The sequence below is a fragment of the Adiantum capillus-veneris genome, chromosome 3 (genome assembly GCF_014529385.1).
Source record: "Adiantum capillus-veneris isolate H3 chromosome 3, ASM1452938v2, whole genome shotgun sequence".
Taxonomy (NCBI): Eukaryota; Viridiplantae; Streptophyta; class Polypodiopsida; order Polypodiales; family Pteridaceae; genus Adiantum; species Adiantum capillus-veneris.
In genome coordinates this window covers 51,701,768-51,729,027 of record NC_140933.1, presented here as the reverse complement: position 1 = coordinate 51,729,027, position 27,260 = coordinate 51,701,768, and the positions used below count along the sequence as shown (strand labels likewise).

The 27,260-nt window shown below is 48.1% G+C and overlaps 1 protein-coding gene across 1 annotated transcript in view; it reads left to right on the top strand.

Annotated features, from left to right (window-relative positions):
- The window catches only part of LOC147460915 (Iron-sulfur cluster biosynthesis family protein), an 87,229-nt gene that overhangs the window by 14,321 nt on the left and 45,648 nt on the right, over positions 1-27,260 (top strand). Inside the window, exons 2-4 of the mRNA XM_086508604.1 lie at positions 8,022-8,129; positions 26,722-26,825; positions 27,084-27,164. Of these exons, the coding sequence (XP_086364730.1) occupies positions 8,022-8,129; positions 26,722-26,825; positions 27,084-27,164 (293 nt within the window). The remainder of the gene's footprint in view (positions 1-8,021; positions 8,130-26,721; positions 26,826-27,083; positions 27,165-27,260) is intronic.

Here is a 27,260-nt window from a genome sequence, read left to right as displayed (position 1 = left end):
GAGCTTTGGGCCTTGCCTTTATACCCCCATCTAAGTGGGTCGAGTAGTTTCACTTGAGAGCCACGATCTTCAACTTTATTGTGACTCTCCAGGTTCAAAAGTGAACCATCACCTGATGTAGAAGGGCAAGCCAGTCGTCCTCAAAGTTTGTTTGTTTGAACAAAACCCTGAATGAACTCTTTAGTTGTTTTATAGTTAGATACTTTTGAACTTGTTTGAGAAAGTATCGTTTGAAAATTTGTTTGAAATTTGTTTGAAATGGATGGTATCTGTTTTAAACTTGTCTTAGTGCCGATTTGAATTGTGTGACTCTGGTTTTAATACTGGTCTCAATGATGGGTGATTTTACTCCCGGGTGGAGTACTGAGAAATGAAGTTTGAGAATGCTTGCTCATACTCATGGCCCCGATCCTTGTGGTTATTTGCGGGGGGAGTATTAAGAAGTCTGAGAAGTGGTTACTCTCAGCACCTCTAAACGACGCAGGCTGTGGTCAGGGGGGCGTTTGGTTGTAAAAGGCCTCTATATCTCATGGCCCGGACCTTTTTAGGTTATTTGCGGGAGGAGTGATGAGGGAGTCGTTGAACAGCTCATGGCCCGAGCCAAGATGGTTTTTTGCGAGGGAATGTTCATCAGTGACTTTATGTTTCTATGTCTTGTAACATGCATATGTGAGCATTTGTGTTCTTTGTAATGTGCCACCCATTGAATATTCCTTATCGCGAGAGTAGGCGGATTCAAACTGGCTGATAGTTGGAGGCGCGGACACAGTATTTGCTTGCTTTGCTTCGAGTTGGAGGGTCATTCGCTTTCGCATTTGCTGGTGTCTTGCTTGGCGATTGATGATTCTAGGGGGCTGTGGCTAAACCGGTTCAACTCCACCTTCATCGATATAGACCCGCCGTTGGACTTTGAAGAAAGGACCGTTATCCTCCTTGGTGGGGAGGCTTGCGGGAAGCAGCTACCCTGCTGGGTACGCCGTGATCCGCACTCGAGGAACGGAACTGTAGGGCACGTCCCTGTGGCGAAGTTCCTCGGTGAGGTTGTACCCCGATACTTGGGTGCTTTGCATAGGCGGATGGAAGGATAATGCTTAAATGCCAACCTTCCTATGCTTCTATTTTACAATCTGATCCCTTCCAAGAGAAAGGACGACATTCTCCCCAAGCGAAGCCAAATTAGCTACAAGAGCAACTCAAGTGCCTTGCCCCCGCGGAGGGTCAACCTTACCAAAAAGGGGTTGGGAGGTACAAAGGGAGACACCACCAACGTCAGCGGACACCACCTGTGAGCCGACACCCTTCCAAGCGAGTATGGCATTTCCTAGGGGAAAACCGCCGGGTTACAAGGGCAATTTAGCGTGGTGAGCAATAAGTTACTTGGAGGAGGAAACTCCGAAGGGAAGACCGAAGCAAGTCTCGCAGTACTTGGGCCTTTGAACAGAGGTACTTGGTCGCTGTCACGTCCATTACTAGTCAGCGAGATGGGTCTCTCAAGGGCACTGCCCTAAGAGTGTAGATAATCCTGGCCTCTTGGGGCAGCAAAGCCTCACGTAGTCCAGAGGAAACTAGTGACAAAAGCGTCTGCCCTAGGAGCGTGGGTGGTCGTTCTTGTGCACTTTTTTAGTGTATGAGGGGAACGGCCGAGAGTGCCCAAACCCGACTCTTAAAACAAAACAAAAAAATGTATTGGATGAGATACTTTAGGGAAGCCAACGACCTAGTATATCAAGAGTCTCGATTTGGAATGAGACTCCTTATTGGATGAGATTCTTTTGGGAAGCCAACGACCCAAGAAATCAAGAGCTCCGATTTGGAATGAGAAAACTGATTGTCCCTCGGACCGTCCCTCGGAATGACCCTCCGAAATTTTAGAGCTAACTTGAGTTGTTTTGCAGATATGCTGTAATCGCGGACGATTAGGTTCTTTTAAGATGGAGGGATGTCACAAACGGTTGACGTGTCAAGCCACTGAAAAAGGGAGCCAACCTACATATCCCGGTCGAGGGGCCTAAACCCTAAGAAGCAGCCGCCGAAGAAGAAGAAGTCCTACCAACTTATAGGACCCCATCCGCTGGGGCCCAAGTGACATAAAGGCATTAAAATAGAGATGGATCCTCACACACACAAAAGATAGCGTAACCGGTCGATGAAGTGGCAAAGCAGTATGGATTCCCGCAATCTACGCAAGATTGCTGACATGGCAAACAATACAGAATTTTGCAATTTGCGCTTACTGTGCTGGCAGCTTTTTAGGTGCATCGCTTTTGGACTAGATGCTTTTGAGTTTATTGCTTTTCATGTGACTGCTTTTGAGGCCAAGGGCCTTTAAATATGTGCAAAGGGCTCAATCTCTGGCATGCTTCAGTGTGAAGGTGCAAAGCGCGAGTACCGACATTGTACTGAGTTCAAGTAATATAAAGAAATACCGAAAGGGGTCCCAGGTTTGTATGCTATCTCAGATGATTCGTAACAAACGTACCATACCACATGATATTGTTCGAGCAGAGATGGCGACCCCATCTATGGTAGTAGAGGCTTTGTTCCAGACTATATGCTTCGTTCACAGGATGTGAGAGTTACCTACATAAAGGCTCACACGTAGGGCTTTTGAGGCCTCCAGACAGCTCTTAAAGATTGGGGACTCGGGAGATAAGCACATGGTACTCACAAGTGACACAGAGGTTTGAGCTACATGGGATAGACATGGAGAGACTACCCCCCTTTCAGTATGATCGAGATTCCCCATTCTTTTGGCTCACACGTAGTGAGTGGAACAGAATACTCAGATACGACTTGTGGCAGCTCTACATTAGAGAGACTTGGGTCATACCTAGACAACCTCTTCCCACGAAGATGCTATACTATAGAGAACAATTTATGACCATACTAGCAGACGAGTTCATTCAATGGCCACAGTACATGGACATTTACATGCCACATAGCTCACGAGTGGCTATTGGCTAGCTGAGAGTCCCATCACACATGCTTGAGCTAGAGACACGCAGGTCTGCACACATCCCACGAGAGGAGAGGACATGCAGACTATGCTTAGAGGAGATGGAAAGATCATCCATGAATGCTACTCTTTCTAATCCACCTTAAGCCTAACTGTAAGGTGCTGCAGAAGTGAATGTTGATGATCATGCTGTGTGCAACGAGAGGATATGCATCTACTCTAAGTGCCTGGGCATGCATGGTCTGCGAACAGACTCACAAAAGTGCCAGAACACTTCCTATTCTAGACTGACTTGATTGAACTGAACCCTAGTCATGAAGTAGCTTGTCCACGAACACACAGGGTTAGATGTGTCACGTGACATCCCCTCCTTTTCAAAGTGAGGTACTGGTACCGAACTGTATGGCGTCGAGGGAGATCGCCAACAATGTCTGGAATCCTAGAAAGGACTATTCGCCGGCCCACTCTGATGTGTGGGTCATGCGATACTTGAACTTCATAAAGGTCTGCAATGCTTGCTTCTTTGGGCCGCACCGAAAGTGACACAAAGTCATTTGTGGCTCCTTCCATGCTTCAACTTCGTCTATAGTCATGCCTCTACCTTCTTCAAGAATCTCCGAGGATGAAAATTCCTGGAAACCACTTCCAACACAAAAACATGAACATATCCATTCCATGTAAAGTGATTGGAAAAACACTATTCCTTCGAAAAAACTCTGTATGCAATGGAGATGAATATAGAGACGGAGTGCCAAACCGTTCATCAAACACACGCAAACAATGGGGTCGAATCTTGACTTTCTGATCTAAATTAATCAACTGTGGCAAATCACAATGGAAATGCCGATGCTTGATGCTCAATTCTTCTTGTGCTCTTTCTGATACTGTGTTATGCCAAGGAAGAGACATGGACTGTGAATTCCTTGGGTGCAAACATTTCATCTTTTCATGAATCATCTGCATACATCCATGCTCATTCATGAGGGAATCGTGCTCATCATACAATATATCATGCTTATGAAAAGGGATCACAGAAGGACGGTGACTAAAGTATAGGAAAGCATCACGAATGAAACACTCGAACAGTGCATGCTGACTAATCATTCGTACACAAAATACTTCCTGTGGGGGTCCTTTGGACCTTGACTCGAGAGCCAAGATCGGTTCTTCCTGAGGGGGTTCTTTGGACCTAGGCTCAAGAGCCAAGATCGGTTCTTCTTGTGGGGTTCTTTGGACCTCGACTTGAAAGCCAAGATCGGTGCTTCGTGATTGATCGTCTCTGCAATGAGGTTAGCTTCGCTAGAAAAAGCATCAACTAAACCATCATCCTGGTGAACAATCACATCATCTTCCTGCAAATCATCATGCTTGTGAGAAATCACATCTTGATCATGCAAATTATCATGCTCATCATTATGCTTATCATCATGCTTGTCATTATCATGCAAATCATGTGTGTCATGCTGTGGAGAAGATGAGACTGAAAGAGTCTCCTTCTCCTGAATCCTTTCAATCTTCGCTTGCACATTAGAAATGAGAGATGAAGAATGAATAGCTTGCTCTCCACGAATGACGAGGGGAGAGTCACTTTTGGCAATGAAAATGAACGTATTTTCCGCCCAATCAATGAGACGGTTATGTTCGCGAAACCATCGAATGCCCAAAAGCATATCACATCCTGAAAGAGGAGAGACTACAAATTTCCTATGGAAGGACACTTGTTGAATAGTGAACAAAACATCAAGGCACTCTTGCGTGATGAGAGAGAGCCATACCGGGAGAGAAGCCAGATACGTCGAAAGCAGATGTCTTGCGAACCTCCAAGCGGGCTCTTTTGACAAGAGAGTCACTAATCAAATCATGCATACTGCCTGGGTCAAACAATATGACAAAACGTTGACCATTCACATGACCATAACACTTAATGAGAGACTCATCAATGGGAGGATCATGAGAGACTTGGGTCACACTCGTGTTCTCATTTATTGCATTGACAGAGGAAGTGGGTTCTGTGGGTTCTTTAGATTCGTTCGATTCAAGCTTAGGACATGTTCTTTTTACGTGACCCTTGATGTGACAATGAGAACAACGACCTTTCTTAGAATAAGTGCTTTGCTCTTCCGATGTGATGTATCCACCTAAAATTCCTCGTTCTACCTTTTCATATGGGGTGAGCTTAGGTTTAGCAATTGAGTTAGCTTTACCCTTAGGTTCACTGGGAGAGTTCTTTTCTAAGAGACTATTGGAAGATTGGTTAGAAGAGTTACCGTTCTTACCAGTCTTGCCGTTCTTACTGTTCTGAGGAGTGTGAGAAGTCTGAGAGGTACTTGTCGAAGTCTTGTTTTCCTTAGGCTTTCCCTTGTTGTGTTTCATCTCTTGTGCGAGAGCAATCGCTATCGCCTTGTTGAGATTGATTGGATCAAGTACCTCCACATCAAACTTGATATACTCGTCCAATCCATAAAGGAATGCCTCTTTGCGCTCCGCATCCGATTTGCGTAATAGAGTGCCGAGCTGCAAAACACTATTAGAGAAAAACATAACTGGAATACCATTTTGCTTGAAGCGTGCCAATCGTCCTTTAATCGTGCAAGGTACTGGGGTGGCATAAACCGCGTTTTGAGCTTGTCTTGGAAGTCGGCCCAATTGAAGGAAAGGGGTGCGTCTTCGTTGGCTTCCTCTAGGTGCGCGGCCAACTGTGCCTCTTGCCATGCGTGGTACCAATTAATGGCATCACTGGCAAGGTACATGGCTGCCGTCAAAACCTTGCTATTGCATGTCTTCTTAGTTGTCGCAAAATAAGCATTAAATTGATGCAACCAAGAATGAATAACAGTAGCATCGATCTTACTATCATACTTACTGACGGCAACTTCTCGGCGACAGGCTTGTTGGAGTCCGAATCTCGGCTTGTGCCACTTGATGAACCACCAACATCTTTGGTTGGCTCGGATTTCGATGTGAGAACCTGTCAGACCAACTCTTGCATGCGTTGGTCTCTCTGTACCTCACGCTCGGCCTCCAAAGCCGCTCGTCTTGCTTCGGCCGCTTTGCGCGCTTGCTCACGCTCACGCTCGATAGTAGCCTTTCGTTCTTCAGCCGCTTCCTTTCTTGCGTCGGCCGCCAAGCGCGCTTGCACAAGCTCACGCTCCATAGTAGCCTTTCTTTCTTCGGCCGCCAAGCGAGCTTGCTCCAAGTTGTCTTGTCTTGCTTCGACTGCCAAGCAAGCTTGTTCTAAGTCGGCCTTCTTGCTGCTTTTCTTTCTTTCCGTTCCTCGTCCGCCAAGAGCGCTTGTTCACGCTCGCGATCTTGTCTTTCTTGGTGTTCACGCTCCACGGCAATACGAGTCGCTTCTTGTTTTGCCATCATGTCCATCATCGACTTGACAAAGCCTCCATAGGATTTGGTGCAATCCTTGGCGTAGATGGGGAAGGGGGAGGGTCAGAAAAACCTCCTGGTGGGGAAAGTTCTTCTTCGCCACTGCCATGTTCATCACCTCCATGCGAAGTATCCATTCCGCTTCGGGTAATGACCATACACTGAAGTCTTGGGTTCTTAAGTTCACGAGGAACTTGGGTTCTTGTGGGTCTTGGGTTCTTGGGTTCTTGAGGTTCTTAAGTTCACGAGGAACTTGGGTCCATTCCGCTTCGGGTAATGACCATACACTGAAGTCTTGGGTTCTTAAGTTCACGAGGAACTTGGGTTCTTGTGGGTCTTGGGTTCTTGGGTTCTTGAGGTTTTTGAGTTCTTGAGGTTCTTGAGGTTCTCTTTCGCTTGCAATCTGTGTTAGAGAAGGATCTTCTCTTCACCCGAGTTCTTCTCTTTTCCGTGGGCGCACCCCTTTGGTGGCCTTGCGCTCACACCAAGGTTTCTTTTTCCCACCTCACGTCGATTGGCCGGCCGCTAAGTGCACGGTCCGCTCTCAATGAGTGAAAAGAGGCACAAGGGGAGGCTGGACAAGCCCTTCTTTCTTGGGTTTCCTGTCAGTCTTCAAAAACACGATTAGGAATCGACACGCCCAAGAGGACTTGGGTTACGTGCGACCTCAACAAGCAAATTTTTTTTTCTGTGGTTCTTTCCTTGAGTGATACAGAACATTGCCAAAGCTGCGATACCAATGTAAGGTGCAGCGGAAGTGAATGTTGATGATCATGCTGTGTGCAACCAGAGGATATGCATCTACTCTAAGTGCCTGGGTATGCACAGTCTATGAACAGACTCACAAAAGTGCCAGAACACTTCCTATTCTAGACTGACTTGACTGAACTAAACCCTGGTCATGAATTGTCCACGGACACATATGACAGTTCCATTTGCACCGCTGTTGTCAAGTTTGTTGAAGTCAAAGGATCCATCATACTGTAATGGAATTACTGCTCCTCTTGTGAGAACAAAAGAAGAGTTGTGCTTTGATACAATCGAAACCAGCTGCATGTGGTTAAGACAGCAACTTTATACCACCAAACTGGAAAGGAACTAATAGCTGGCTAAAGGCTTCTGTGTCCTATACAAGCTGGCGCATGGCATCCTGTTAGAAGCACCTGCGTGTGACAAAAAGCTGGCCACATCAGCACTCTGCACCAGGTCATCTGGACTGCCCACATCAGCATCTGTGCCATGCCATCTTCGTGCTGTCACTTCATCTATCTTGCCACATCAACAGCTGATTACATGTGCCATCTTTAAGACGCTGCATGCCAAAGTTTGTGGCTGTTGTCTTGGATGCTCAGTGCTTTTCTCCACGATTCTTTGTTTTAGGTACTCAAAAGGCTAGGTAAATGACATTTTTTAATTGAAAGAAATCAAGCTGGACAGTTAAGAGTTAATATAGTCATGAAAACTATAATTTTGATGAACATGTTTATGATTTTTCTTGGGTCTTTGAATAGTTATCATTCAAAGATTGGATCATAGTTTGGTAATTACAAGCATTTTTGGAGGAATTGGTAGCTATTTAAGTGTATTTTGTAATTACGAACGTTTGGAGGAATTGGTATCTATTTTAGTTTATTTTGGACTACTCCTTGGGACTACTTTGTTAGTGACATGGATATTGTAATTGCAGGTCTCTAATGATGGTGACGTACTCTACGTGTTTCCAAAAGATTATAGATCTGTCCTCGCTACAAAGTCCATCAAGGTGAAGCTGGAGCCTGTTTTGGGCAAGCTCAAGGTAACGTGTTGTTGTAAGTGCACACTTTGTGCTCTTTCTGCTTATGTGTAATTCACCAGTGTTTGTCCTAGTATTTTCAAACAAGACAAAAATAATAAGTCACACTGATTAAATATCACTCTTAGAGAAGGTTTGTGGGTTGTGTGGCATAAATTATTTTGACCAGTGCCTTGTACACATCCATTTGGCAAGAATTTTTGCAACATTGGACAATCTTGGTTCAGTTTTTGGGTGCAAAGGCTTTATAGCCATTTTTTATTATGGGGTAAACAACAAAAATTCCTGCATTGAACAGAGTGGTGTTCTCTTGTATCACCTAGATTTTATCCATGCAGTTTTCCTAGTTGTATGAGATAACTAAACTCTAAGCGATAAGCAATACGGCCACTATTCCAAATTTTCTGGTGTCTTCCTATTTTTGTGCACTCTCTTTACAAGCTCTGATTGATGCCCCTCTATGCAAACTAGTGCTTCTAACCAGCTTCTTTTGTGGCTGAACACAATGTAGATGGTAAAGCATCATTTTTGCAACAGAGTTCTAACAATTGCTATTTTTAAACAACACTTAGACGAAAGAGATCGACTTTGACCTGTATTTGATGGGAGAAGGATTTCATTAGAGTGGGATGGTTACCCATCCTAGCCGCTGCCCAATGATGATTTATCATGTAGAAATCTCACCAGATTACAAAGCAAGATATCTTACGTGACCGTAATATGTGAATGTGTGTCACATGCTATGAAGAGGACCATGAGACTGAGATGAGGAGCGCGACAGGCATACCATGAGAGAGCAAGTTCCACAGATCATGCCAGTTAAAGATGAGTGTGAGGAGCTGTTCATATGCAGATTGTGAGCTGAAGCCAGATATCATTGTGTCTTTCGAGAGGGCTCTGATCCGCTCTCTTGAGGGATTGAGTATGTACCTTGCAATTCAATTGAGAGGGAGGGGTAGACATTAAGCTAGATACCAAGCACACAGAGAGGAAGCACATTGCCACATTATGCTTGCCTTGGGCTTTAGTAGACCATAGCTTTCCCACCTCCAATAGAGTCATTCGGAGAGGAAAGAGCGAACCTTTACCATAGGAAGTTGTGAGAAAGACTCCTTGCTAGCAGTCTTGAGCTTGCTGTGATTATGCTTCATCTCTTGGAGGTGAGCTAATCTTATGGAATTTGCGAACATGGTAGGACATTGAACCTGTATATCAAGAGACATGAAATGATCCAAGCCGCACAAAATTGCTTGTAGTGGTTTTTTCTTGGTCTTTTGATGTAATTTGCAGTGGAAGTGATTGATGTTTAATGCTCAAGATGAGTGCTCAGTGCGTACTCAAGGTTCCTTTTACTTCATGACTATAGCTCAGTTCGCTACCATGCATGGGACAAGTGGGACGAGAGGCATTCTTGCTTGGCGTTGGAGCCCTATTAGACGGCCGGCTTTGAACAAACACGTGGATACCTGCTGCAGCTCAATAGGAGCACTATCGTGAATAGGAAAGAAGAGAGTGCTGGCTCTCGTGAGAGTAGGCGGACTCAAACTGGCTGATAGTTGGAGGCGCGGACACAGTATTTGCTCGCTGTGCTCCCAGTTAGAGGGTCGTTGGCTTTCGCATTTGTTGGTGTCTTGTTCGGCGATTGATGATTCTAGGAGGCGTTGGCTAAACCGATTCAACTCCACCTTCAACGCTATCGACCCACCGTTGGACCTTGAAGAAAGGACCGTTATCCTCCTTGGTGGGGAGGCTCGCAAGAAGCGATTGCCCTTCTGGGTACGTCGTGATCCGCACTCGAGGGATGGAACCGCAGGGGGCGAAGTTCCTCGGTGAGGTTGTACTCCGGTACTTGGGTGCTTTGCATAGGCGGATGGGGGGGTGATGCCTCCCTTCCTATGCTTTATTTTTGAATTCGATCCCTCTCGAGGGAAATGACGTCATTCTCCCCAAGCGAAGCCAAATGAGCTACAAGAGCGCCCAAGTGCCTTGCCCCCCTGGGGGGGTCAACCTCACCTAAAAGGGGTTGGGAGGTGCAATGGGAGACACCACCAACCTCAGCGGATGCCACCTGTGAGTCGACGCCCTTCCAAGCGGGTATGGCATTTCCTAGGGGAAAACCGTCAGGTTACAAGGGCAGTTTAGTGAGGTGAGCGATTAGTTACCTGGAGGAGGCAACTCCATAGGGAAGACCGAAGCAAGTCCCACAACACCGAGGTACTTGGTCGCTGTCACGCCCATAACTAGTCAGCGAAATGGGCCTCTCAAGGGCACGACTCTAAGAGTGTAGATAATTCTGGCCTCTCGTAGTCCAGAGGAAACTAGTGACAAAAGCGTCTGCCCTAGGAGCCTGGGTGCATAGTCCTGGTCGTTCTGCTTGTGCACTTCTTTGGCGTATGAGGGGAGTAGCCGGGAGTGCCCAACCCGACTCCAAAACAAAACAAAACTTTTACTTCATGAGAGATTTCTTTTTACTTCATGGGAGAGGGGCAAAGACTAGAGATAGATGTGAGAATGATTCCGTGAATGAAGGTTTTGTGAGTGGTAGAGAGAGAGAGAGAGAGAGAGAGAGAGAGAGAGAGAGAGAGAGAGAGAGAGAGAGAGAGAGAGGACTAACACCAAGTGGGGTCCCAAACCCCCTCCAAAGGCCCCCCCTCTCTATCTCTAGAGAGGCATTTTCTTTACATTGCACAAATGCTGATACAATTGTCCTAAAAGCTGATGGGATCTTGCTATTGATTCTTGGATCTGCAAGGCTAAGGGCTTAAAATGAAAAATGCTAGGGATGCTGAATGGGGTCTGCAAGCTCGATGAGGCTATGGGCTGATTTGCTATGGCCGACGTTGAGGATGGGCTGAAAACTGAAAAACGCTGGCTTATCTGAAAGCTGAAAACTAAAAAGGCTGGTACTGATGGCTGGATCTGCAATGGTATGGCGAGGTTATGGCCGAAAACTGAAAACGCTGGTGGTGATAGGATGCTGTTGGTTGATTTGGTGCAAAAACGCAAGAGGTGCTGAGGTATTGCGGGTACTTGGTGTTGGTAGTGAGGGTACTGACTTATGCTTGAGAAGTGACCCGTAGGTCACTTATATATGGAATTAAAGTTGGGATGGGCAATGCCAATAAATCATTAATGAGTTAATAAACTCACTTATAAGAGGTGCTTCACATGTATGGGACACTCCCCAGTGCCTTCACCTAGAAGACACTGGCTGTGCTCATGTGCAATCAAAGGGTATGCAACTACTCGAAAGTGTTTGGGCATGCAGGTCCTACGTACAGGCTCACAAGGGCACCGGAACACTTCCTAGGCTGTCCTAATCCCTAATCCAAGGGACATTGTTCATTCTCCCTCTCTCATTGCTAATATGCATGACAAGATTGAAAAGATTCGGAAAAAGGAGACTCTCAGTCTCTTCTTCTCCCAGGCATGACACACAGGATTTGCATGATTATGAGAAGCATGATGAGTTGAATGATGATGATATGCATGATAATCTGATTGACAATGATCAACATGATGATTTGGATGATACAGACAAGCATGATGATTTGCATGATCAAGATATGATTTCTCACAAGCATGATGAGTTGCATGAAGACGATGTGATTGTCCACCAGGATGATGTGTTAGTGGATGCTTTTTCTAGCGAAGCTAACCAGGAATCGATCTTGGCTCTCGAGCCTAGGTCCAAAGAACCCTCACAGGAAGTATTATGTGTTCGCATCATTGATACGCACGCATTGTTCGAGTGTTTCATTCGTGATCGTTTCCTGTATTTTAGTCAGCGTCTTTATGTGATCCCTTTTACTAGGCATGACAAATTGTATGTTGAGCACGTTTCTCTCATGGATGAGCACGCATGTATGCGGATTTTTCATGAAAAGCTGAAAGGTATGTATGTAAGGAAGTCACAATCCATGTCTCTTCCTTGGCATGACACAATTTCTGAACGAGCACATGAAAGTATGAGCACCAGGCGTAGGCATTTCCATTGTGTTATGCCACAGTTGATTGCTTTAGATCAAAAGAGAGATTCGATCTCATTGTTTGCGTGTGTGTGGTGAACGGGTTAGCACTCCGTCTCTTTGTTCATCTACATTGCATGCACAGTCTTTTAGGAAGACAAGATTTTTTCCAGACACTTTACATATCATGGTTTTGTATTGGAAGTGGTTTCAAGAATTTTCAGCCATGGAGATTCTTGAAGAAGAAAGAAGCATGACTCTCGACGGAAGGAAACTCAGAAGACTTTGTGTCGCTTTCAGCGCGGCCCAAAGAAGCAAGCGTTGCAGACCTTTATGAAGTTCAAGTATCGTACGACCCACACATCAGAGTGGGCTGGCGAAGAGTCCCTTCCAAGATTCCGGATGCTATTGGCAATCTCCCTCGATGCCATACAGTTCGGTACAGTACCTCACTTTGAAAAGGAGGGGATGTCACGTGACACATCCAACCCTATGTGTCCGTGGACAAGCTACAGCATGATCAGGGTTCAGTCAGTCCAGTCAGTCTAGATTAGAAGTGATCTGGCACTTTTGTGAGTCTATTCGTAGACCGTGCATGCCCAGTCACTGAGTGTAGATGCATATCTTCTGGTTGCGCACAGCATGATCATCAGAATTCTCATCAGAATCCATTAGAATCAGTTAAGGGAATTTTCCAGTGCATTTAGCCTATTTTCCCTATTTTTGACATTTTTCACTTATTATTTTTAAGTGACTTTCCAACAAAAGTAGGTAGGGCAATTTTGCTAAGTTTGTATATAAGCAAACCCAAGTTAGCACTAAATGGCAAAAGAGGCAACAGAAGCTCCCGCTCAACAGACACCTTTTTAGCAAGAACCCCATGAGAACCCTGGCGCTTTGGTTTTCCCTCATCGCCCACGCCCTCATTTGCCTAGCATTTTCTGTCCTTAGCAGATCTCCACCGCAAGCCGACATCAAGCCTAGCATTTTGCTTGATTGGCATCACCCCTAGCCCCGGCGTGTCAGTCCCTTCATCGCCAGCACCCCCAGGAAGGCCAGCGTTTTACTAACGCTACAACAGCCCTCAGCGTTTTTGGTTTTCAGCCCTTGTTGCAACAGATGCAGCAGCATTTTCAGCTTTGAAGACGATAGCAGATTCAGCCCTAGCCACATGTAGAAGACCCCCATTTTCAGCCCTCGAAAACGCAGCCAAAACAGTCATTTTCAGCCACCGAAACAGCCCCGAAATTCAGCAGATAGAAGACCACAGATTTCAGCCCGAAAGTCGTCGTCGTCACCCCCGTCGTCGTCACCGACATAGTCCCCGGTTGCATCAGTCCATTGCATCGTCATTGTACCACTTTGTGCAATCAATAAGTAGACCACTCTCGCCGAGGAGAGTGGGGCCTTCGGAGGAGGGTTTTACAACGTCTCTGGTGTCGTATCTCTCTTCTCTCTCTATCTCTCAGTCTCATACACTTGCACGCACAGTGTCCATTCACTTTGTTGTGATCATAGCACTTTCCATTAAGAACGGAAGGCTCTCCCTTCCATAAGAACTAAAAGGAAAACTTGAGCACAGTTCGGAGCACTCATCATGAGCAAAGCGCAAACAATCTTTCCGCTGCACCTAACAGCATCACTAAATATTCAGATAAACCGAAGCTCGTCCGAAAAGCTGTCTTGTAGACATCTCCTGGCGCGATTTGGATCTGATGATATCCATTTTTCAAATCGATCCTTCTGAAATAAGAGGATCCTTGTAATCTGTCAAGAATATCATCAATCCTCGGAATCGGAAATTTGTTCTTGATGGTGATTTTATTGAGAGTTCTATAATCAATGCACATTCTCCAAGATCCGTCTTTCTTTAAAACCAACAACACCGGAGAGCACTAGGGTGAAGTACTCAGCTGGATAAGCCTTTCCAAGAGGTCTTTCACTTGGTTTATATTCTCTTCATTCTGGGCTCGGCTCACATGGTAAGGTGACGGTTCGGTAGTGTGCTTCCAGGTATCAGATCAATAGTGTGATCCTCAGGATGAGATGGTGGCAATTCGCCTGGCAGGCCCTCAGAAAAGCAATTAGCATGAGTGTGGAGAAAATCGTTGCGTTCTTTATCAAGGTCAAAACATATTGGACCTTCAATCATCATTCAGTTCTCTCCAGAAAATCGAGTAAAGAAACTGAATTTTATCAAGTACAATCTCTTTGCCCTTCATTTGCCAAAGTTGCTTTCTCAGCCCAATAGTCAACCACGGTGTCGTTCTTGTGGTACCAAGGGATTTTGAGGAGGACGTCACAACCTTCCTAAGGGCATTACGTAGAAGTCCTCGTGCCCTAAATACCCCTGACATTGCAAATGAAGTTTGTCAATGATCGGTGTAATGGCAACATTCCATCCGGGTGCCCCCTAGAACTGCCTCCACGTGTGGCCTCAGCTTGTCGGGCGTAATTCCAAACCGAGTTCCCAATTCAAGTGAAAAGATGTTGGCCTTGGCTCCTTCAACAAAGAAAATGAGCTTCTTGATCTTTCACTTTGCCCTAAGTGCGGCAAAGTTTTGTACTTTCGTTCATCTGATTCGGTTCGGGCCCCATGCAATGTGGTACCAATTCTGTTTTCATCTGCCTTTTTTGCCACGTTCCTCTGTTGCTCTAGAACTCTTTGGCCTATCTTTAGTCTGTTCTTGCTATGCCTTTTTGGGGCACTTTGCGGAGATGTGTCCAAATTTCCTGCACCCAAAACACTTCCCCTCTTTAAGATAGATAGCCCTTCCTCTAAGAGTCAGTTGGGGATGTGTATCTGTCTTTTCTTTGTCATGGGAACTCTTTCTCTTTCTACTTTCATTGTGAGAGGTCTGTTGGTTCTCTGAGTCAAGATCTCATAAATGGGGTAAGTCAAATTTCCCGAATGTATCGCAAAACCCAGTTTCGCATGACCCATCAATTCTTGAATAGAATTCGACTTTTGTTTCAGGCAGTAGTCTCGGATCTCTGTAGAGAGTCCGCAGCAAAACCGCTCAATCTGTTCCTTAAAAGAGACCTTCATAAATGAAGAGGTTGGTAGAAAAGAGTTCCAAAATCTCTCGCAATAAGCGTCCAAAGAATCTCCCTTGGTCATCCGAAGATGATTCCAAGCGATTTGTATATCTCATTCGTACTCCCGAGTGAGCCAAGAAGAAATAAAGAGCCTTTTTGAATTTCAACCATTGAATGGAGCTTCCTTCCTCAGAAGAAGAGTGGACCACCATGTTCGAGCATTTCCTTCGAAGAAAGATACAGCTCTGCTAATCTTGGAGTGCTCTGAGTAACGCCCTCCAGAGAAAGCTATGTCAAACTGTTGAATGAAGGCCAAAGCCCTCTGAGCATCTCGGAACCCATAAAAGGATTCAAACTTAATCGATTGTCCACCTTCTTTAAATTCTTTTGTTTTCTCGCTCGTCTTCCAGGAAGTCATATTGGTTGGCTTGTAGAAATGCTTCTTTTCAAGAGTGCTCGTCCATGTCTTTCTACGAGTACAGGTTTCGCTTTTCTGCACTCGTTTGTCTTTTCGGCTTTCCTCCCTACCTGAGAGGTGAAGTAATGGCCACACGCCATCTCGAGTAAATCTTATCAATCGGGTAATTCTTCAGGTGTTTCGCCAATCTCGGGTCTCTGGAGTACTTAATCAATCTGTTCGCACATATGCCAACGTGCAGTTGACGTTTGTACTCCTTTCTAGCAAACGTTTGAAATTTTTTTTGCCCAAATCTTCATTCTTTTCTTCAGTTCCCGCGCCAGATTTTCAACTTTTCTTTGCCTTCCCACTGAGATATGTCATCTCTGTCAGATTCTTCATGAGAACCCATGTGTAATGTGGGATTCTTTATGGCTTTATGCCCTGTAAGGTTGTAAGACAGAGCGATGAAGACGGGAGCATGCCCGATGTGCGATGTATGAAGGGTGGGAGTGCCTAATAAGTCCGGGGTCGGGAATGAAGATTCTTTCCCAAAAGATGTGTGCGTAGAAGAAGAATCTTTTTGTGCTCTGATACCACTGTAACAAACTTGGACACCCCAAGTCAAGATTCTACCGCAACACAGCGGAGATTCACTTCAAAACAGTTCACAATTCACAATTAGGTCGACACGGCCCAACGTAGTTCCGTGCCTAGGGATATTGGCCCCAAAGAATGGCACCCCTTTGGATATTTCTTTTTGTATTAATCTGTGTTCGAAGTACAAGAGAGTGGGTAGGTGGTCACTCTCAGGCTCTGTGTCCAGATGCTCTGAGAAGTGAGGCCCTGCCCACTAATTTGTAGATACAAGGAATGCCCAAAAGCAGAGCCCCAAAAGCAGTAAAACTTAAAAGCTTTTCACTTTTAAGAGCAACTATCCCAAAAGTTTCTCAAAATAAAGCTGTCCAAAAATCTGCCAGCGTAATTTCAGGGAATCCGTACACTGCCATGTCATCAGCAGTCAACGCAAAAAGTGGATTTCCGTACAATTTGCCACGTCAGCCTGCCAGCGTATTCTGCGCCGCATTTTCCGGGCTGCCACGTGTCTGCTGTCAGCGCATTTTCTGGGTAGATTTTGTATCAGTAGGGTATGTGTGTATCCCGGGGTTAGCCACGTCACCAGTTTATGACACCATTAACATGTCCATAGCATTTTATGAGTTCATCCTCTTTGAATGTCCCCTCTTGCGTAGCTTCTTGCTGTACCACACTCATAACATTTAGTTGAGGGATAGAGTTAGAAGTTGACGAAGTTGCGGATTCAGTTTTAGATCCTTTCTTAGGACAATCCTTTTTTATGTGACCTACTGTGTGACAACGAAAAAATACAATGCCTGTTCTTCTTTACTTAATTGACCACCTACGGAATTGTTAGTTAGATAATATAGACAAGAGCTTGTAAAGGGAGGGCTCGCTGCTGCTGCCGCTCCCCCCCTCGCACCTGCACCCCCTAGCGCTACCTCCATGTCGCCTGCCCCCCCTCTTGCGCCCACCCTCAGCCCCCGCTCCCGCTGCCCATTGCGCTGCCCTGCCCCTCCCCCTGCCCGCCCGCCCTCGCTGCCCTCTGCGCTGCCCCTGCCCCTGCCCCTACCCCTGCCCGCCAGCCACCTGCCCCCACTGCTCGCTGCCTTGCGCTGCCCGCTGCCCCCCCTTTTTTTTCGCTGCCCTCACTCTCACCTCGCTATGCCGCCTGTCCCGCCCCCCCCCCCCCCCCCTCGACCCGTGGCTCTTTTTGTACTGTTTTTTCCTCTCGTGCCGTGGTTCTTCTGTCGATTGGCTTTGGCAGTGCTGGTTCTTCGACAGTGCTTGTTGGGGCCCCTTTGCAGAAAAACTGCTTTACCCTCTCTTTCTCCGCCACAGCAGTAGACACAGATGGAGGCTCCAGGTTCGCCATAGAGGGACTCGCCCGAAGCCCCCTCGCCCGACCCCGCTGAGCCCACCATTCGACTTGCTCTCTCGCCGACAGAGCAAGCGAGCCTTGCCGCAGAGGTAGAGCGATTGCAGGCAACTTCGGTCATCTGCAAGATTCTCGGCACCCGACCTAGCAGAGGAGAGCTGCGAGACCTTCTCCAAGCCCGCCTTCTCGCAGAGGTGGGCAAGATCTTGGATGTCCAGATTCTCGGACGGGGTTACTATCAGATCGAGTTCGAGACCTCCGAGATGGCGTCCAAGGTCATAGCTATGAGTCCACTGGCCATTCGAGCATCACGCGCCCACTTTCGACAGTGGCGACATGGTTTTGACCCGGCCTCGGATGTTCTAGTAGAGGAGGCAGACATCCCCATCTCAGTCTGCTTTCCGGGTTTACAGAGGGAGTACTTACCACTTCTTTCTAGGATCGGCTCCGCCATTGGGTCTGTCCTGGAGACACCTCGTACGGCAGCATCAGTAGCTGCCAAGGCAGCAGGCATCCCCTCAGTTCGAGTTTTGGTCAGAGATACCCACACGCTCCCGAAGCTTATCCTTCTGCCTCGGGTGAGTGGGGGTTGGTTTAGACAGAGTGTGGAGTACTCGGGCCTCCCGAACCTGTGCTTCATTTGCCGACAGATGGGCCATCTCGCGAAGGCCTGTGACGGAGGAGGCCGAGACGTGCACCACAGCCACAGCCCCAGCCTGCCAGGGCTGGCCTGCAGCCACAGCCAGAGGCACAACGCACTCATGCAGAGCCACCCTCCGAGCCTGGGGCTCCAGCGGAGGAGGGGTGGCAGCAGGCCCGTGGCCGACGACGCCAGGGGCCACAACGTCAGCCTCGCACTCAGAGTGGCCCTCAAGTGCCTACTCAGCAGCAGTGGGTTCCCACGGGGAACCGCTTTGGTCCTCTTGAGCAGGAGGAGATCCCTGCGCCAGCCCCCACCTCCGCTTCACCCTCGACAGCCGCTCCCCCCTAGAGTTCCCCCCTTCTCCCTCATCCTCCCCCCCGCCTTCTACTCCCGTCGCCTCTCCACCTGGCCCTTCTACCTCTGTCGCCCCATCCCGCCCCTCTTCTCCTCTGCCCCCCCCTGCTCCTTCTCCTCCCCCGCCTGCTCCAGTTTCACAGTCGATTGAGGAGACTGGTGCCTCTCCGGCGGCTAGGAGATCTCTTGGCAGCGCCTTTGCCACGAGTTGCCTAGCGCGAGAGGGTCAGCCCTTCTTCGGCCCCCTTTGCAGATTCAGACATCTTCCCTTGCAGCTATCCCTCGTGGTCTGACGAGTATTGACATCCGATGCCGCTGGGACTTCTTCGACTACGGGTTCACTCGTTTTCTGAGCGATTCCGCAGTAGACCATGAGGCAGCTTGCTTCAGGGTCCATGTTTTGTTCCTCGCCGCTAGGGGGACAGAGGCCTTGGACTCAGCAGTTGGTTTCTCCTTCCCCCTCTGTTGTAGGGCCGAGACAGAGTGGTCCCTCGACTCAGTGGTAGGATGGTTGCATACACAGGTTCTAGAGTTCTCTCACCACATGGGAGAACTTGGAGTTACAGATTTGCTGTAGACGTTGTGGCCATTGGCCAAGTTTGCGATGACACCCCCAGACTCAGCAGGATGTGGACACATTGTGGTGTACTTCTTTGCTGATACACAGTGTTTGCCTTGCTATGTATACATTCTTGAGGACTCCTGGACAAAGGAGGTTGCTTTACGCACGGCTCGCTCGGCTTGGGCTTGGGCTAGGCACTCACTACAGTCACGTCTATCTAGAGGACGCTTGGATGCGGATTACTCCCCATCCAAGCCAGCCTCGAAGATAGCCCGTCTTGCTGCTGCGGCAGCATCTGTTCTCTCTCGCTCCCCATGAGGATCGTCTCATGGAACGTGTAGGGACTAGGTGCCAGGTGGGCCCCAGTTTCAGTGACAGCGGGGCCGATTGCGTCAGGAGCTTCAGCGTTGCCTTGTGGGAGGAGAGATTGATCTCCTTATGCTTCAGGAGCACCATCTGTGTGAGAGCCGCATTCGTCGATGTGGTCAGATTTTGCGAGGACAATATGATACCTTTTGGTCAGTTGCTTTTGGACCTGGAGGCATCCAGGGTGGGGTATGTATGACTATTGCGGACTCATTGCAGCAGGCCATTGTGGGCAGAGGGATTATTGTGCCAGGCAGGGCTCAGTGGATTACTATGCAGGTTCAGGGCGGCCTTGTGGGCTTCCTGAACATCTATGCGCCCAATGTGGCGAGTGCTCGTGCAGAGTTTTGGTCACAGATTGTTGAGTCTTTGCCACAGGCTGACCATTGGTGTGTAGAAGGGGACTTCAACATGTTGGAGGACCCTTCTGACAGGATTGGAGGCAGCCATGCTACTGTGCATGGAGTCGAGTTGGCAGCCTGGGAGAGGTTGTGTATGACTTTGAGGGTCTCGGATACATGGCAGCACTCTGGCTTTGTGAGGCCTCCAAAGAGTCTTGCCTTCTCTAGGTCGGACCACAGAGTGGGGAGGAGTGAATCTATCGCGGATAGATCGCTTCTACACTAGTGACCACTTCAGTGACTTGGGGGGATCAGTGGGCATCCTGGCAGGTATATCCTTCTCGGACTATGCACCAGTGATCCTCACAGTGGCAGACAGACAGAGGAGTGGGAGCACGATGCTTCGCATCCTAGAGAGGGTCTTGTTGGACTCAGCACTCAGAGAGAGGGTAGAGGCTCTCTGGACAGAGGGCATGGACAACCAGTTTTCACCTGCAGACAGAGTGGCCTCAGGTCTAGCTCAGCTTAGCCACTTTTTTCTTCAGGAGTCTCTAGCTCGCCGGGCTGCAGCGAGAGAGGAGGAGCAACGTCTCAGAGGAGGCATTGCTTCACTACAGAGGATGCAGGAGCAGCATCCAGACAGTCCATGGGTGGAGGAGCAGTTACAGCAGGCTCAACAGGAGCTTGCTAGCACAAAGGAGAGGCGTCATGAGTTTGCCATTCACCAACAGGCATCTCAGTGGACTCAGGTGGGTGACAGAGTGACTGGTGCTTTTTTTGAGACAGTGGGACCTCGGCACTCGCAAGCCAAGGTCATTCAGTTGAGGAGGCCCGATGGGTCAGTTGCTTGTGAACCCGACGATATGCGTGCAGTTGCTACTGACTTTTACCGTGAGTTACTGCCGGTTGAGCCTCAGTCAGAGCGGCAGGATGCATGCAGGGAGCAGGTTTGGGCACAGATGCCATGTCTTGTGACAGAGGAGATGCGCCAGAGGCTAGAGATGCCACTTCAGCTTGAGGAGCTGCACACAGCTCTTAGGGCCCTCCCTCGTGGTAGCTGTCTAGGTGAGGATGGGTTGACTCCCAGCTTTTTCTTGGAGTACTGGGACCTGCTTGGCCCAGATCTTTGTAGTGCTTTTCAGTACATTTTGCACACAGGACTGATGCCTGACAGCATGAGTGAGGGCCTGATCTACCTCATTCCCAAGGAGGGTGGCTCCTTGGATGAGATTCGATAGTGGCACCCCATCACCATCCTCAACTCAGCCTACAAAATTATTGCCAAGGCTCTGAGTTTGAGGATTCAGCCACTTTTAGAGAGTCTTATACATGGGACTCAGACAGGTTTTGTCAAGGAACGCAGTATCCTTGACAACATCTTTACTTTTTGGGAGGCTTCTGCCCTGGCACGGCTCCGTGGTGAGGACCTTGTGATTCTTCTTCTCGATTTTGAGAAGGCATACGACAGAGTTGACTGGGACTTTCTAGAGGGCACTCTATGCAGGATGGGCTTCTCAGATGCTTGGATCAAAGGGGTGTCAGCTTTGTACAGACAGGCTCATAGTCAGGTGCTTTTGGCAAGAGGGAGAGGTGAGTGCTTCATGCTCACACGCTCGGTCAAACAGGGTTGTCCTCTTGCCCCCTTTCTCTTTCTGTTCTATGCAGAGGCGATGAGCAGATTTTTGGTGTCACAGCAGGTTGGTCTACGGGGCTTAGCACTCCCTATTCGGGGAGATGAGCTACTGTACGCTGAGTTTGCCGATGACTCAGCCTTGTACTTAGATGGCCAGGAGGCCAATCTTCACAGATGTGAGCAGGCTTTGGAGACCTTTTGTTGTGCATCTGGCGCACTAATCAATTGGAGAAAGACAGTGGCTTGCTCGGTTGGTAGTGCTCCTGTGCCAGATTGGATGCCAGGAGAGGGTTTCAGGTGGATCCCCCCAGGGACTGCAGTTCGATACTTGGGTTGTCAGGTTAGGGACTGCAGTTCGATACTTGGGTTGTTAGGTTGGTTTGGACTTGTCTCCCGAGTAGCAGATTGCCATCCTCTTCTCTTGTCCATCAGGAGAAAGCTGTTACATTGGAGCTCAGCACGACTTTCGCTGGCTGGTAGACTAGTAGTTGCCAACCAGGTGCTGTTGGCGACGATGTGGTACATCACGTCCTGCTGGATCTTCTCGAGTTCTTGTATCAGCTAGGTAGAGAGGCTGATCAGGAACTTTCTTTGGTCAGGACGTGACACTCAGATAGCCCGAGCCAAGGTGGCTTGGTCGGTCATCACGCTTCCTTGTTCTCAGGGAGGGCTTGGGATCATTGATCCAGCACAGCAGAGCAGAGCCCTTCTTGGGAAGTTCATAGTCAGAGGCCTTCTAGGTGAGGAGCCCTGGAAGGAGTTCTTGCTGCAGAGGCTGCGAGCCAGGGTGCCTCAGTCAGGAGGCCCTTGGCAACCTTCGACCAGATGGATCTTTACAAAGATGCGTCGAGTTGGTTTGAGCAGGAGACTGGAGGACCGCTTCGCTGTGAGTTTGCTTCGATCTTGGGAGCTCTTACGGCGTGGCTTGGAGTAGAGACAGCGGACGTGCACGGAGGAGCGCCTACGGCAGCCTCTCGTCTGGAACCCCATGGTTAGCACTCAGAGAGGCCACTTGGTTGGTAGCCGGCCTCATGTTTCCTGGGGTCCCATGGCAATAGGTCCAGCGCGCTCTCTAGGTGACTGGCTAGAGTTCACAGGTTTGTCAGAGTAGGTGCAGGGTTTCCAGCTACAGGGCATGAGAGGGGTGCAGAGCATGTGTCAGGACATCTCAGAGTCAGTTCCAGCTGAGTGGCTCACGCCTCTCGAGCTAGTAGCACCCCGGTGGATGGGAGCCTTCACACGACTGGAGGTTCTTATTTCAGTCAGGGCCTGCTCAGAGACTGTCCCAGCCCAGTTCTTCGAGCTTCAGGGTGGGGGACGATTACAACGAGTTGCAGTAGAGGCCCCGCTGGTAGCAGAGTGTTGTTTCCAGCGGATCCGAGTTGTGGGCATCTGTGGGAGGACTTGCGTCATAGACCCTGTCCCAGCATCTCTTGAGACTGGACACTGGAGGCTTTGGGCTTGGGAGTGTTGTCCATTGGCACGAGTACAGTGGGATCCTGGTGAGTGGCTATGGAGGGACCCCTTCTCTTCTGTAGACCACCCAGGAGTCCCCTTCTTTCAGTACACTGTTCGGCTTGGACGTCATATACTTGCAGCACAGAGAGAGGCCCGCCCCGCTGCAGCACGTCATTGGCAGGAGGAGGGCCTCACAGTCGAGTTCTTGGCAGCCTTTTGGCAGAGGCTGTGGGACTCCAGACAGCCGAGGCGCGTCACATTGTTTCAGTGGTGGCTGGTTGCACACAGAGCTCAGCAGTAGGGAGCTGGCTTGTGCATAGTGGTCTCTCGGCGGCATGTGCAGCCTGCGACCAGTTGGTGGAGAGTCAGCGCCATTGTCTTTGGGACTGTCCCTCGGCCCAGCAGGTGTGGCTACGAGTTCTTCGGCTGATGCCTACTCTCTCCACGGCTAGACAGTACACTTGGGGGGCAGCGGCTTGGTCCACTCTCACGGGCCTGGCACTTCAGTTTGAGCTATCTTCCACCAGCAGGATGATAGTGATTCAAGGGGGGCGACCTACAGTCCAGCCTGCTACAGAGCTTACTCCACAGGAGTGGTGCAGTGAGAGAGAGGAGTGTTGGGAGCTCATCAGTGGCGGGCCCACTGTTTCCCGCATTTTTGAGGCTCGCTTTGTGCCACCGGCAGAGACTGTTCGTGACTTTTGGCTAGAGCTGATCCATACTCTCAGAGGACAGCTTGAGGGACTACAGGGCAGCTCTGACCGCATGCGAGAGCGCCGCGAGGCTTTCCTTCGACTTTGGCGCCCTGGGCCTTTCTACACCATTGTCTAGGGGGTGCTCAGATGGCACTACCGACCACCTGTGTGGCTCTTCCCTCCTCCCATCTCTTGATTTAGCCTCATTGTATATATGTTGTTCTTTCATTGGGAGAGTCTCCCCACCATGTTTGTTGTAGCCCTCTCTTGCAGAGGTGGTTGTAGCCCTACGGGCAGTTTTCATTAACTAATAGAAGGATCTTTTTCTCGGAAAAAAAAATAAATTGACCACCTACGATTCTGGAGCAACTTTCTCATCATGTGTGAGTTGAGGTTTATCAAATTTTCCTTTACTCTATCCTTAGCTTTTTCACTCTTAGATTGAGATGTAGATGGAGAATTAGATTGAGAATGTGGAGAGTTCTTTTTATTGTTACCATTCCCATTAGAATTTTTGTCCTTGTCTTCAGAGGAGTCATGAGAGAGAGTTACCATTATCGTAGGTTGTCTTGAGCTTACCCTTGTGCTTCATCTCTTGGAGTTGAGCCAAGCGTATTGCTTCTTGTAGTGTGGATCACCGGCCTCCATGTAAAACTTGATCGAGTGGTCCCAACCCAAGAGAAATGCCTCCAACCTTTCCTTGTCCGATCTCCTTAATTGTCCGCCTAACTGGGACACACGGTTAGCATATGACATCACATGTTTACCTTGTTGAGACAAAGCCCGAAAATCCTCCTTCAATCGCTTCAGGTACTGTGGAGGCATGAAATGAGTCTTTAGATCCTCTTTGAACTCCTCCCAACTAAGCTCGAGAAGGGGAGTAGATCTAGGAGGGAGGGCTATTTTATGGATGTGCCCATCCATTCTTGAGGTAGAGGTACTTTCTCGGCGGTGCATTCCACGCTGTTGCCCACCGGGCAGGTTGGCATGAGGTGGGACCCTTGCTCCTAGTGTTTCTCGGGGTTAGAGTCTCTAGTGATGGACATTTTTCCTAAAAAATGTGGGCAGTTTGTCACTTACGTGACTTTACACATTTTATTCGGTTTTTGTCCTAGTTTTCCTAGCGGTGCGGTTTTTGCAGGGAGGTAAGGCATTTTGTTATGTCCCTATATATGTAGGCCCCCAATGGTTGTACTTGGCATATCAGCGATTTGCAGAGCTTGCCAGCGTTTTGGGTCACACTCTCTCTCTAGCGCTTGTGTGTGCGTGGTGTTTCCTCTCTCTAGCATTTTTGCATCACCAACGTTTTCTCTCTGCTGCAGTTCTCCAACGATCTCTCTATATCTTGCTAGCGCTAGGCTATCTCACTGCTTTGATATGCTACATTGTAGGATCTGCTGTAGATCGTGTCCTCATGCCCGTTAGTGGGCCATACGCGATAGGAGGTCGATTCAAGGGACATTTGCTGCGATAGATTTGAGATCCATTGGCTGCCTGGTCTTGAGAGGAGGTTTGCTCGTAGTTGCAGACGAGATCATCACTTGATTCACTGTTTTGTGTTGCACCTTTGACACCTCTTCTTGTTAGAGTTCAGGCATCTCTCTGGATTCATCCAGTTGGTCCCAGTTTCTCCCAGGGATAGGTGTTAGGGAGTGTGGGCTGTTTTGTGGCTGTGCCTAGCCTGTGTGAGGTTGTTTTCTCATGCCAAGATGTGTTTAGTCATGCTTAGCTCAGGGCAATGGCTTTGTTCCATAGCAAGTAGGCTTCTGCAGGTTGGGAATATTTTCCCCAGCCTTGCCATAGTTTTTGCATGGCCCTATTGGGCCACTATTGTCCTCTTTCCCTCCCTCCTTGTGAGGTCGTGGCTGGTGGACAGCTGCCCGATCCACATTCTTGGGAGTAATAATGAGAGAGCAGGGGCATGGTGGTGCACATCTAGGGGAGCATAATGATGCACTGGCCCAGGGTGCCCCAAGGGCAGCAGCATGCTATCGTCTTTTGCTACAGATCAGCCCCAACATTTTCTCCAGCCCTAGTGTTTTCCCCTCCCAACAGTAGCAGCAAGTAGGAAGTCGGTGGGCAGCAGGGCCATCCTCCTTGCGTTTTTCTCCTCGGAGTATCTACACAGAGAGGATGTGATCACCTAGATGCAAAGCACCACAGCAGAGGTGCAGGCACCGGAGAGGAGGCGTTCCATGTTCTCTACATGAGACATGTCTCTGTTTCTCCAGATCAGTTCTCTTGATAGGAGATCTTGCCAGAGCCTCTCTTTCTCAGGAGGCTAGGGCAGCCCATCTTGAGGCCATGTTAGTGAGGAGCAGCTTGCAATGTTAGTAGCAGTCAGCAGTTGTGTGTACCTCGGGGCTATCCATTGGGCATGTCAGGTCTATGCTGGACCACCCTTGGTCATTTGTATGAGCAGTTATTAACATGGAGAGCCTTTCCCGGATCTCTCTCTCTCTCTCTCTCTCTCTCTCTCTCTCTCTCTCTCTCTCTCTCTCTCTCTCATATTCTCAGATGTCCTCTTTCTCTACCTCAATGATCTCTCTTCTTCACAGATGCCTGTTCATGTATGTTGCATTGCAGGTGTTCTAGATCGGAGTCGAGGTGTCCACCAGATTGCAAACCAGTTCTTGTCTTCATTGCATCTTCTGCTGCCACATTTGACACTTCTACCAGCCATGAAATAAAAGAAAAGGAAAGAGTAGTAGCCATTCGGGAAGTTTTTTGACTGTTTTTTATAGCATTGGAAGGTGTGGTATATAAAGGGCAATGGTATAAACTCGTACCAGAAGGTATCTAGGGTCAACTAATCACATAACTGACTTGTAGTCTTTCTGTATGATTTTATGCATTCACAGTGGGAATAAGATTTGATAGAAATTAAGCTCCACCAAGCCAAAATGTTACATGGAGAATGAAAAACTAGCTACCAAAGTGTTGCGTGAAACTTGAAAAATTAGCTTACTTATTGTCAGGATATTATTTTTTCGAGATAAGCATTCCAAGTGTTTCTATTTAGGTGCTGGGTTTTGGCTGAGTTTTGTATGTGCCATGTTTCTGGAAAGGTGGATGTACGTGCAGCATTGTCTACTAGGGTGGAGAAGCTGTACTTAGTGATGGTTTTCAGGGCTTATTTTGAAAAGTTCTAATGCACTGCATGACTGTGTTGGATCTTTCAGGGAGCTGCGGATTACTTAATTCGAGTTTCTTTTGGGACAGCCCTATTGGTTTCTATCATGTTGGTTTATAGTACATTGATGGTTCTTCTTACGTCTTCAAGAAGGTACTGTTTTGTAAGTAGAATCAAGTGTCAGACTGACTGATTTATTTAAACATTGTTGTTATTCCTCACAGTTTTTGAGTTTAATTGAGCTCCAAATTTTGATGTCTGTTTTGATTGGACCTAAGAGTATAGCTCTGGGAAATAGGAAGACGTTTACTTTTTTTAGTTTAATAAGTCCTAAAGTGGTGGTGTTTGTGTAACAATGGGAACGAATCTATTTTAAGGTTGCATTGACAAAGTATTTTGGTTGTTGAACAGTGACAACGACAATCGTCAGGGGAGTCACAGATCATATAATTCTGGCTTCTCACTGTACATCAGTCCAGCTGATCTGTTCTGGTGGGATTTCTTTCAGAGTATGCATTTTGTGAAGCTGAAGTCGGTCGTACATATATGAACCTAGTCTGGCCAGAATGTATGATTTTGTAATACCAA